This window comes from Diadema setosum, chromosome 17 (assembly GCF_964275005.1).
Source record: "Diadema setosum chromosome 17, eeDiaSeto1, whole genome shotgun sequence".
NCBI lineage: Eukaryota > Metazoa > Echinodermata > Echinoidea > Diadematoida > Diadematidae > Diadema > Diadema setosum.
Window position 1 is genome coordinate 29144732 of NC_092701.1, and position 12697 is coordinate 29157428.

Consider the following 12697-nt stretch of genomic DNA (forward strand, 5'->3'; position numbering starts at 1 on the left):
ATAATTCATTAAATCATCGCAATCCAACTGACCACCAAGAGCAGGTTACGCAGCAAGTTCGTGCGCCGATGTTTAGAAAAAGTCGCAAACGCATTTGATACAATCTGATTTTGTTCATTATCATTTTACACTAATTCACAAACAAACATTCTAATTTTTTCCTGTCTTTATTTTTAAATTTCTTGTGCAATAAATAATGCAAGTTTAAAAAAAATATTAATCTGTAAAATGTACATGGGGGGTACATCCATAAAAAACAAGAAAATAAGTTTGCAAGTCATTTAATGTTTTTTAAAATGTTGTCGTTGTTGACCGGTAAATTTTCTGTTCGGACCTGTAAAAAATGGTAAAACGGGGCATTTACCGGTCCGACAGAGACAGGTCGGACCGGCAGAAAAAATGGGTTAGTGTGCAGCCCTTCACAAGATGGCTACTTTTGCAGCATCCGTTACCAGCTGTCATGGCACCAAAACTGTTTGGAGTTCAGTTGCCAGCATCTCACTGGAAGGTACTTTTTTTGGAGCTGTTTGCAAAATTTAACAAAAATGAACGTTATAAGTGTTTGTCAGTGAGTGTTTCTGCCTCGCGTACCGGGCCCTATAGCAAGACGTAAATTTGAATGAATCTCTTGGAGTTTTGAGTGCATTGACATGGAAAAAAGGGTACCCTGATATTAAAAAAAAAAACAAAAAAAAAAAAAAAAAAAAAAAACGACCTACCGACCCTCTTGGGTTTTGGCAATTAAGGGCAAACAAGCAATTTTTTTTTTTTTGGCCTTATAATCAATGTCACCACAAGATGGTGTGAACATTGAGAATATTGTTGCTAATGAAGTTCGCATATTTCTGGCATAAACCTACATTCTCTGAATACCAGGAGTTGAACACACATTCATATTCACAAACATACGCACACACACACACACACACACACACACACACACACACATGCCTGGTAAACATCTGTACAGCCCCAGTGGAGAACTGCATTCAGTTGGCTTGAGTAACCCAGTAGAAACTTAACATACATACACACAAACACACATATACACATTAAGAAAACAAGACAGGTATACATGATAAACACATAGTCACTCGCAAGAAGTTAGAAATACTGTTGAATTTTTAATGTGATCATTCACATTTTCATCTCTTACAAATAATGTTACATTACACAATAATTTTACAAAGTGTGATTTCATCTTGTTTCAGGCTGTAATCTAATGGTCCCATCTGTCCAATTCTTCTCATTGCCTTTAGACTTCATAGGGACACACTGCTATTCATCAATCTTGAGTCCTAAACATACTATAAAATCCATGATGAACATTTCCATCTTGCAAGTTCCTACACACTTGCACATCGTGTGAACTGCGCGGGGAAAAATTGAAAGGGATGAGTTTGCGACGGCAAGCAAATTTACTAACACTGTTCTCTTGTCACAAGTAAAAAAACAAAACAAAACAAAAAACGACACAAATCTCAAGGACGTTGCATTCAAATGAAAATATGGATAAGACTTAAAATCGTGTAACCATGGAGACAAGTTATGGTTCCATGCTGGCATTATCATTCCAACTTTAGCAACAAGAACATTTTCCCCTTTTGGTTTCAGATACTCCAAGTGTCGACGCAGGAGAACATGGCACACGAATGTGGCACGCCAACAGGAAAAAATGCCTACCTGATATATTCCTGCGAACCTATTCATATACAACGATGGGAGTTCTTAATTCATCTTTTTCTCTTTGCTTTGTATGAAAGTTAACATTCTTTTTATCATATTAATACTAATACTTCAGTATTTCATGGACTTTGCACTTTTATTTTGGCGGGCACAGTGTGACTGTTACTGATAACAGACCTTTGAATAAAAAAAGGATAAATGATGCATGATGTCTACGATGAATAGGAGTGCATTACGACCATGATGTTGAATACTACTGTTTTTAAATAATGCTATGCTGCTGAGAATACCAACAAATTATATTTAGCTCATGAAAACACGCTGTTTCAAGGAAAATTTGAAAATATCACAGGTTGGGAAGAGTTGGCACAAAAGCGGACAGTAATTAAAAAAAAAAATGAACATGTTCCAAGTTTTGAATCTTCATACGTTGTCTCACAAATGGCACTGTACATCTTATACTAGTGCTTTGGTTGTGTGAATGTGATATCATCTGCGTATTACAGACATCCGTCATGTATAAAAAATGACTGATATATGCCTTGCATTTTTTGGGAGAAATCCTTCCCCTCTCCTTAAAGGATGTATGAAGAGATATCTTTGACATGTCTTGAGCAGCGCAACAGAGAAAGCATGAGATTACAAGCAATTCCAGGACAAATCAAAACTGCAGTTATCGCAGAAGCATGCATCACACTATTGTAACCTGGACCACTATTTTAAGACACCACGGAAATGCTAAACGTAACGACTAACCATCAGATATCTTTTGTCCAATTTATCTTCAGCATTCGTCAGCTTGTTGCTGTCAGTTGCACTACTCTCATGGACTGCCAAGTTAGATTTTGCACACATGGAATACAACAAGTCTAGCAAGTGGTACATTCTCCTCTGATGCGACTGATAAATTGAAGTGCTACATCACTCCAAATTCATTCTGACCTATTAGGATTTTAATTTCTGAAATGTTTTACAATAAAGCAGAACAAAACTGGACTTGTTACTTTGTTCTTCATGAATGCTTCACAAATGTTGGCAAATATTAAATAAAAAAAAAAAGACAGAGAAAACAGAGAAAGCAGAAGAAACAAGAGAGAAAATGTAATCTTCTCTCAAATTACCGAGAAGATGACTTCATTACAACATTACATTATGTAAACAGGCTGCTGATACCAGCATGCAGCATGTAAAAAACCAACAATAACATAGATTGACTCAAATGAATTACATGGGTGATATGAGCTGTAAACAAGGGTGGGGTGGAGTTTGCTTAATTTAAAGTGAATAAATATATTGACACCTTGAATATTTACACACAAGAGAAAGAAAAAAAACTAAAACAACATCGACTAAAGCCTTCGTGAAAACGCGAACAGGAGGCAGAGGGGAAACCTAGCTAGCACTGCTCCGGCATTCTTCGTAAATCAACAAATACTTTAATGACAAACTATGATACACTGTACATTATTTCTCCTCGCTCGTTTTTTAGCATGGTATTCTCACACTCGTAGTAGTACTGCATATTTCAACATTCTCAAACACGCTACCTGGCATTCATGGCTGAGTCACAGACGTTTGGACACTGACCCAAACCAGTCACATCAAAAGAGGAAAAAGAAGAAAGAGAAGCAGAAAGAAAGAAAAAAAGGATCACCTAAACATGCGCCACTTCATTCCTATCTTCCATTGACATATATTGCTGCATTATTTTTTCACACCAAAGTGTCCCAATGTCAAGTTCGACAAGATTTCTCACTTTTCAGGTAGTTGCAACTGACTTCAGTGACCATTGGACAAAACAAACGGTCTCACTCTGACCCTCTTGCAGACAAACAAACTCACACACACGGAAGGTACTGTGGCAAAAAACAAGAACAAAACCAGATTCAATTCAACATCTCGGGCAAGAATATGCTACCTCGAAGAAAGAAAAATCTTGGATGAACACGTCTCTCCTCAAGCAATTGTCTTTTGCATGTTTGCCTGCACCAATCGTCAAATATAAAAAAACAAAACAAAACAAAACACGACACAAAACTGTATTTAGTGATTCATCACCCTGCTACAAGTTGTTTACTGCCACTACAGCTCAAGATATAAATGGCTGGAAGAAGCTGCGTTAAAAGTCTTCCGGGGTTCATGTGAGCCTTGTACAACTGATGATTGTATTCGCTGATGGAAGCGTAATGTCAACACATTAACCTGTTGAGGACGAGCTGATCTTGCTATAACGCCTATTTCCCATAGGCACCTGCCCAAGTGCACTCGGGACTAGTTTTCAACGCCTCAATGTACTATTCTGCTTTTTGGCTGGTCAACTTTGCATTTTCATAAATAGATGGGATCATACATTCATATGTGGTGCATCATCACATTACCCGTAGAAAGTTGGGGATTATAAAAGGAAGAAAACTGCACTTAAAGCCAACTTTGGCAATATAACCTTTACTGTTTTGTAACCTTTAATTCTTTTTTTATAAAGTTCCTTGTAACAAAGTAGGGTGAATTATATATCAATTTAAAGTTTAGTATCTAACAAATTCATACCTGTGTCCCTACGTATTTTGATGTAAACGTCATTTCAAAATATGCAACAAGGTGCATTAAGAATACTCAATTCTCTCTAATCAGGTTTACTCTGGTAACATAAACTAAAATCACGTTTGCAATTGTTGATTCTTCCTAATGACATGTTCTGGGGAAGCATAAACCCAAAATCAAATACGCTCAACAAAAGGGATTTATATGTTTTCAATAATGTGCAGTGCATGTTCGCAAATCAGTTTTTTCTCAAGCGCTAAAAAATTGAGCACAAGCAGTACCCCTGTGAATGGCGTTTTGGATCAGCATTTCTAAACACTGATTCTGCCATTGCAAACTGAGCATAAACACACCGTATTTCATATCTTGGATATACGTGATTTACCATAGTGACCCGACAGTTCTGAGCTGGGCCCTTTCACATTGTGAACACATATCCCTTCACAGCTGTATCTTCCCGTGGCAATCAAAATAATCTTTACATTCACAAAGATAAAGCTCACACTCACAGAAGAAACAAAAAAAGAAAAAGAAAAGCAAACAAAACAAAAGCAGTACGTCTGCACTTAAGATGAGAAATACGCAGCGAAAGGAAGACTTGAATGAAAAAATGATGCTGGAATTTAAAACTCGACAACAACTGAGAGCAAAATGTACAAATTATCTAAACTATATACCATTACATACTTGTCAGCCATCTCGAGAACTATACATTCTTATTGCACATATAACAGGTTACACATCTTGCTATGGGAGTATCCACCTCCCCTTTTATAGATACAAAAAAAAAAGAAAAAAAAATGGATGACACATAAGTTAATGATTATATGATGCATTCGGAGAACCCAATCTCACCGCAGTGACAGCATTAGTTTTTGTCAAGCATTATTTCATAAGTTTTGTCTCCAGTGTCAAATTTTACCTTCTAGACACGAATCATGGGAACTTTGAGATAGCGCAATCATGCAGACCATCGACTTGAAAACCTAGCAATGCACTACAGAATCTATATATCTGATTCAAACACTGCCAACTGCTGGCGGGGAAAGAGAGTTGTTCCTGTACTTAATGTTACTGCATTAGCGAAAGTCCTCAATGGACAATTACACCTGCGAGATACGAAATTAATTTCATTCTACCCACTCAGATGGTAGAGTAAGTTTAATAGCACACATAAAAGCTACAGTGTATACTGAAAAACCAGAAATGTTTGCACGCATTTTAATATCATGAATTTTGCGAGAGCCAATATTTGTGAAATTAAACTGCACGTGGAAGTTGTTGTCTATACTATAATGGATTGGATGCCAGCAGCAATTCACACAGATTTCATTCAATAACCCTGCGTTTTACAAAAAAAAAAAAAACAATCTATTGGCAAATAAAAATTGCCTACCTTTCAGCCAGTGGTTATAAGATTGAGTCCTATCTTTTCTTGAGCTCAATTTTTTTTTTTCATTCAAACTAAGTACCAGTACCACATGTTCTTGCATATATTAAGAGTACGAAAGGAACAGAAAGTAAAAGAGAAAGTAAATGAGTAACATAATATATGGCATATTTGAAGGTATTAGATAATTGGTGATTGAAATGATGGTTGGATAAACAGAGAACTTTCGGAATTTTCAATTTGCCAACCTCCATAAAAAGATCAGAAATATCATGTGTTCAGAGTGCGTATTGTACATGCAACTTGTAAAGTGATATCAAATCTTTTATTAGTACAGTGCACTATTGAAAATAATGGTATGAGAGCATTGGTGTAAGAATAAGTGAATGTCTATCATCACTATTTTTGGAGGCTGAAATGTTCTAGCGAACTGAGTTCTAATATAACTCTCACATTTAGATCCACCATGCTCTTTGCATCTTTGTCATGAGGATCTTCTTCTCTCTTTCTTTTTTAATTGCACGCAATTCTGGGTTTTAGATGAAAAAGGACAGTTTCCCCACCAAATATTATTCTTTTGTGAAGATATCTGGAAAGTTTTGAACCTATGAGATGACAGGATATATCCAGAGAAACTTGCCTGTAGTTGTCAGCTACCATTAAGCTTTTACTTTCATTTCAACAATAATAACAAAAGCCACCAAAAAAAATAGTTTCAAAGGAAGCAAGACTACGAGCAAAGACTTCAGATATCGGCTTTCTGCTTTTCAAACAATGACCAGTGCGCTACTGCCAAAATGAAGGAAAAAAAAAAAAAAAAAAAACAACCACCAAACCCACACCTTTCCAGGAGTTACTGTAAAACCAGACAATTTTACAAATTTTGCGAGGACCCAACATTTGTGAAGGTAAAATGCATGCAGAAGGTTTTTGTCCACACAATTGTACTGAATGCCAGTTGCCAATTCGCGAAAATTTCATGCCGCGAAAAAGGCTGTCGGCTCCAATTTGCAAAGGTTTCATGCCGCAAATGTTTCTGGATTTACAGTAGCATAATAAGTTTCATCAGCAGGCGACAATACATTAAACGTTCAATAAGTGATGCTCCTTGGAAAAAAAAAAAAAAAATTGGCACACACACACAAAGTTACACTATGCATTCAAACGCTTCTACAAAGTGAGATGACGCATCGCAAAGATTTTCACACAGACTCGTCCGGCGCCGGGCCAACGTCTTGCCCAGCAAGACCTGTACTTTTGAGCGACCAGACCAGTGATAACACACACACCAGGGTATAACGTCAAATCAGATATCGCCCTGGGACAGGCATCCCCATCAACAGAGAGGGATATTTTGGCTCGTGGACGCAAATATCCCGGAGCACGAGAAACTATCTTGAGGATCCATATGGGTGAGACCTAGGAACAAGAGAAGTAGGACTAGGAACTCTCACACACAAACACAAAGCTGCCCCACGCTACGAGTATCGATAGTACCATGGCAAAAAGTGTGGAAGCACCAATAGTAGTTTTTTTTTATAACAACACTACGTTCATCTAATAATTGTCTCTGACGTCACAAGATGAGCTGTCGTTTCCATGGGTCACTCAAAGCTCATCAGATTTAACGGGGCCTGTGGACAGAAAGAAAGAAGAGAAATTCAAAGTTAATCTTTTTTTGAACAAAAGCATACATGTCACATACATTTCAAAAAATATCCCTACCAGAAGCAATCATTTTACAGTGGTGCATCCATTACAGAGTGTGACTGCTAACCAATAGAACGATTTCATGGAATCAGAAGAAAGACAGCTTTATGTTTATGCCACGTAATTCAATTTTGTTGCAAAATAAAAATTGTATCAAACTCACTGTACATCCACATGGCCAGTGCATAAGTATTCTTTGTTTAATATGTGCTACAGGCATCTATCCTGTAACACACCAAAAATTGATGAAAGACTTGTCTACACCTATTGATTTCAGGTAAACTGGTCAGAGTTGTAAAATGAGTGACGAAAAAATGTAAAGAAATTCCTCAGCATTCTGCATGAGTACTTTGCCCCATTCATGTACACTTTTAAAATAATATGCCAGAAGACAGAAACTCAAAGCACAGAAATCAAAACATTTTGAGAAATGCAGCACCCCGTGTCATTTAGCAGTCATAGTATTTACAGACAGCACAATGTATCAACAACAAAAAAAATCGAAAAAGTCACATAACATATTTCTCTGCTGGCACATCATTTAATTGAACCCTCTTCGTGCCAGGGACTTTGGACAGTATGTACATTGCTATTGGGTTTTATGCACTGCATGGCGTTCAATGCACAGAAAAGATTAAATAACACTACCTATGGAACAAATCTATGATTCAAACAAGAATCACTGAGAGAGCTATGATGGGTGAATGAATTTTGAATAAGGGCTAACGACTATGGATGGATTTTGAATAAGGGCTAACGACTTTCCTATGAGCGCTATGATGGGTGAATGGATTTTGAATAAGGGCTAACGACTTTCCGATCAATGTATGGAATTCGGGATTGATCTTGCAAGATCTGTGACTCAGACATCAGCAATATCTCACCTTTTGGCCTTTCCTCTTCTTTGAGGCCTCGTCTAGATGTCTGACCCAGGCACACGCCACGGAGTAGTTCTGTGCCTTGTACTTGTAGCTGTTACCTGTAGGATGGCAGAAAGATTGATGCAGAAAGTGTCAAATGCAATCAAATCACCTTGTGCATCAATTTCACAAGTCTGATATGACAGCAAATAAAATACCTTGATGGTATCACATTATCGGTTGTAGAAAATAATCAGAGTCTTTCTTTTCATATCTTTTTATAGAACTATTTGACAGGGCTTGTGTGTTCATTTCCGTCTCAGAAGATGGCTGGATAGCCCATATTCAGCTACACTAAGCTGGTCTTCCATGGGGTCCAGTTGGATGAGAGGTGGGACTACTTCACTGGGTTACACACCCTGCCCTTTGCGATGAATGAATGAAGCGGGAACTTTTGCGTGCATGAGTTGTGACTCTCTCACACACAGGACCTCCATTTTATGTTCTATCCAAGCTACCCCTGAAAATGTTGCACTAGCTCTGTGTATGACTGACAGAAACAATGTATGTTAATAACTAGGTTCTTGGTAATATGTTGCCAATTATGTTGTGGTTTATGTTTATGTCTTTGTTTTTGCTTTTTTCCTTTAATGTTTAAATGGGTTTAGTCACAGCATTATTAATATGTTGTCATAGATTATGTGATTAGAGATAAAATGTGTTTATAGGAAGATGGAGTACAAGCTCCTAAACTGTAGAGTAGTTGTGATGTTACTGCTCCCAACATCACTTTATAAACCACATGGGAGGTAAAATATTTACAGTCTGCCTATGCTTTGGAGCGTTCACATCTGTGCGATTGTCATGCCGTATGCGCCAGATCCTGCACTCGCAGGGCACCGTACCTGTGTTGGGATCCGTGAGGACAAACACATTGTTGTGCTTGGTGTCCGGCATGGTGATCAGCCAGTCGGTGACGGACAGGATCTTGCACGGCTTGGACTTGAACTGTGGGGGGAACAGAAAGCAACAGGGGTCAAAGGGCAAACCAGCACTCAGAAATGAATCAGGGTGGGAGGGTTTCACAAACAGTGAGCTCATTTGTGCTCAAATGAGAGGGGGGGGGGGGAGTATTCTAGTAAATGTATTACAGCACTTTGAATCATATCTGTAACATGACAGCAGACATGATTGGATAATTTTTTGATCACCAGAATGAAAACATCACATGGTGGTGACCACTATCATTATTTTATGAAAATATGTAAAACTTGAAAATCCTGTTATATTCATAATTCATCCCTGACCTTAACCCATTCTATGCCAGAGACTTTGGGCAGTGTGTTAAGCACCATGGAGTTTCTGTACCTATTGGCACTCAATGCATGCAAAGGGTTCATAAAACTTTTGCCACTCAGTTTGTTTGATATTACTCCATGCCTATCAAACCCAATTTGAGTATCTAGAGTGGCATGGCACCCCCAACAAATGAAGGTTGGTGTCTTACAATCTCCTTTCACTCCAACGACTTCTGAGTGAGTTAACCACACATCAAGATAAGAACTAACAGCAACCAAGTTACTACACCAGGCAGTCAATTGACTACCCTTGGTACACATGATACTCGTTCCCCTCTTGTTGATTTCATTCAGAGCCAGACTGGACATCTGCCCGGACAATACTGCCCTACTGTATTACAAAGACCTCTTTGCTCCCATTGTCAGACCCAAAGACCCCAAAGTTTGCATAATAAGAGTCAATCTAGGCAAAACCCTCAGAGGGTCAATAGCATAATACATTATGCCTGTGAATTTCATATAACAAAAGAGTTTGACCCAACTGGTCATAGATTAAACAAAGTAGCACAAAGCCTCATACACACACAGAGATTTTGATCCCAGTCCATTTCATCAAAGTGGCAAGTACATTCACTTAAACCTCTCTGAGCTACTTTGTAACATTTTGTACAGCTGGGATGCTGGTCTGCAATTACACTCTTTTGATGAACATGCCAGATGGCTTGAGTTGACAGAGGTTCAAGATCATGGTTCAGACATGACCGCTTGTGTGGTCAGGATGGGGTGTGATTCCAGCAGGGGCTCAGGACAATAAAAGCCTTTGTCTCGGGTACAGAGCACTCAAAAGAAAAATCCCAATGCACAGTTGACATCCTGGTACAGGCCAGAGGTATACACTGGATTGAACCTTCCAATTCTATACTGCATACATGGTACATTTTGCCATGTTTTCACTTTTGCAAAACCTCGTGAGTCAACCAATTGTGGCTAAATTTTCATCTCACGAAAACATTGCCTCTTGTAACAAATGCTCTATATATCATCTTCAAGGTGGGAAATATTGCTCACTCTTTCTCTCAAAAAGGGAAGATATTTCCTTCTCATTCTGTGAAATGTGGTTCTTGATTGTGAATTCAACCACTTGTGAAATTATCTTTCAAGCCCCAAACCACACACACAAAAAAATGCTTGCAAATGTGTGTATTGCATAGACAGTATGATTATGTTTTTCATTTTGTTTTGTTTTGCTTTTTAATCATCTGGTTCTAGATCCTACCTAATACCTAGAACTAGATATATCGCTACGGCGACTGATATGCCTCCGCCATAATGCATGGTTCTCCTAATAGGTCTATAGTACAATGTCTTGACAATGTGTGATGACAGTTTCACACAATTGGCAAAATATTAAAATGACAGGTTTGCCACAAATGTGCTGAATGTTCACTTTCCTAGAACTAGGTTCAATTGGATGAATGATTAAAATGTCAGAGTGCAGGTATTTGGGGAACTGATGATTTTTACTTGACTTCTGACCCTTTTATAAGTTTATGCATTGAGTAATTTTCAAGGTATTGAGAAAAAGTATAATTTCAGTATTAAATGGGACAATAGCATTATCTAAACCTGGCCTTTGACCTTTGACCTCACAGTTCCAAAGAGAATCACTGTTAGGTTGAACATGCATGAATATGTAAGTTTCATGATGATATCTTGAGTTACTTTTGAGATATGGAGGAAAAAGTATAATTCAGCACTTTCACTTGACCTTTGACCTTTTGGCAAGAAACTTCCCACAGAATATATATTGGGTAATACATGCATACATCAAGATAAAAAAAAACAACCTTCAGGCATTGCATGAATATAAGGAAAGTAGTGATGTTTTTGAGGAGTTGACCTTGGCCTTTAACCCATGACCCCAACTTCCCTAGATAATCACTGCCCATCGGTACAAGCATATATACTAAGTTCCATGAAGATACCTTGAACCATTTGCGAGATATGGAGAAAAAGATGAAATTTCAATTTGTTTTTTCCACAAAATAACCTGTGACCTTTGACCTTTGACCCTGTGACCCTAAAATCCACACAAAGTATTATCCCCCAGGGATATACCCTCATACCAAGTTTGATGTAAAACCACCACACGGTTCTTGAGATATCGACAAAAACAAAACGGGACGGATGGACGTACGTACGGACGGACGGACGGACGGACGACCTGAAAACATAATGCCTCCGGCCACTTCGTTGCGGAGGCATAAAAAATGCTCTGTGGATAGATGGAGGCTTACATGTGATCGCTCAATGGAGCTGAAGGATTTGGCAGCGTAGTGGACCATGTTCGTGCTCCACAGCCCCACCCAGAACCTCGTCCATGACGTCACGGAAAGTTTCCTCCCCGCTTTCCTGATTGGCTTCCTCTTGAGACATGCTGCATTGAAAAAAAAAAAAAAAGCAAAACAGTGTGAAAGAATTATTATGCTCTTATTCTAAATGTTTGCAAAAAAAAAATGGAAATATGCATGTGCACTCCATTCAGCAGCAGCAAGAAGAATGCAAACAAATAGCAGGAAACAAGCAGAATTCTTTACTTTGTAGTTAGGGATCACAAACTTCTTGCAAAAAGAAATTGATGGCCTGTGAAGGAGCAGATGAGATATGAATAGCACCCTCTTGAGGGCACTCTGTGCTGATTGCCTTACTCTCCCATAGCAAGCAGAAGTTCACATCAGTCGTGGACAAGTTCAAAGACAGATATTGTCGTATGATATATTATGATGCAAATGATGTGATACATGCCCCACCCTACTGGTCATGTCACACCCTGTGATGGGCACTCATCAATAAACTACATTGCTGATTCCCTTAGCAAACTTGTTGGCAGCTTTTACTACAGGTACAATTTAAGAACACAAGGACTACAAAATTATCATAATGTTCTAAATATATACCACATTTTGATGTCACTTAATGCCAATCTATTCAGAGTGCTTGCAGTGTTTGGCAAAGTTTAGCATACACACTGCACATACCATGGAAATCACAAACAACTTACAAGTTTTCTTCGGGGTGCTTTAGGTGTTTGGCACAGCAGGTCTACACATTCACTGAAATTACTTCTTGTGGAAATCTCAAACAATTCCAAAGTTTCCTCTACAATATTGTGCAAGAACGGAAGAGGGGATCTCTCCATTATAAACAAGAAA

The 12697-nt window shown here is 38.3% G+C and overlaps 1 protein-coding gene across 1 annotated transcript in view; it reads right to left on the reverse strand.

The window, feature by feature from the left end:
• Positions 1-7023: 7023 nt before the first annotated feature.
• LOC140240829 (ras-specific guanine nucleotide-releasing factor RalGPS2-like) overlaps positions 7024-12697 on the reverse strand; it is an 87663-nt gene continuing 81989 nt past the window's right edge. Inside the window, exons 19-22 of the mRNA XM_072320599.1 lie at positions 11783-11922; positions 9093-9195; positions 8212-8306; positions 7024-7251 (exon numbers count right to left, since the gene is read on the reverse strand). Coding sequence (XP_072176700.1) covers positions 7222-7251; positions 8212-8306; positions 9093-9195; positions 11783-11922 — 368 coding nt within the window. The 3' untranslated portion in view covers positions 7024-7221. The remainder of the gene's footprint in view (positions 7252-8211; positions 8307-9092; positions 9196-11782; positions 11923-12697) is intronic.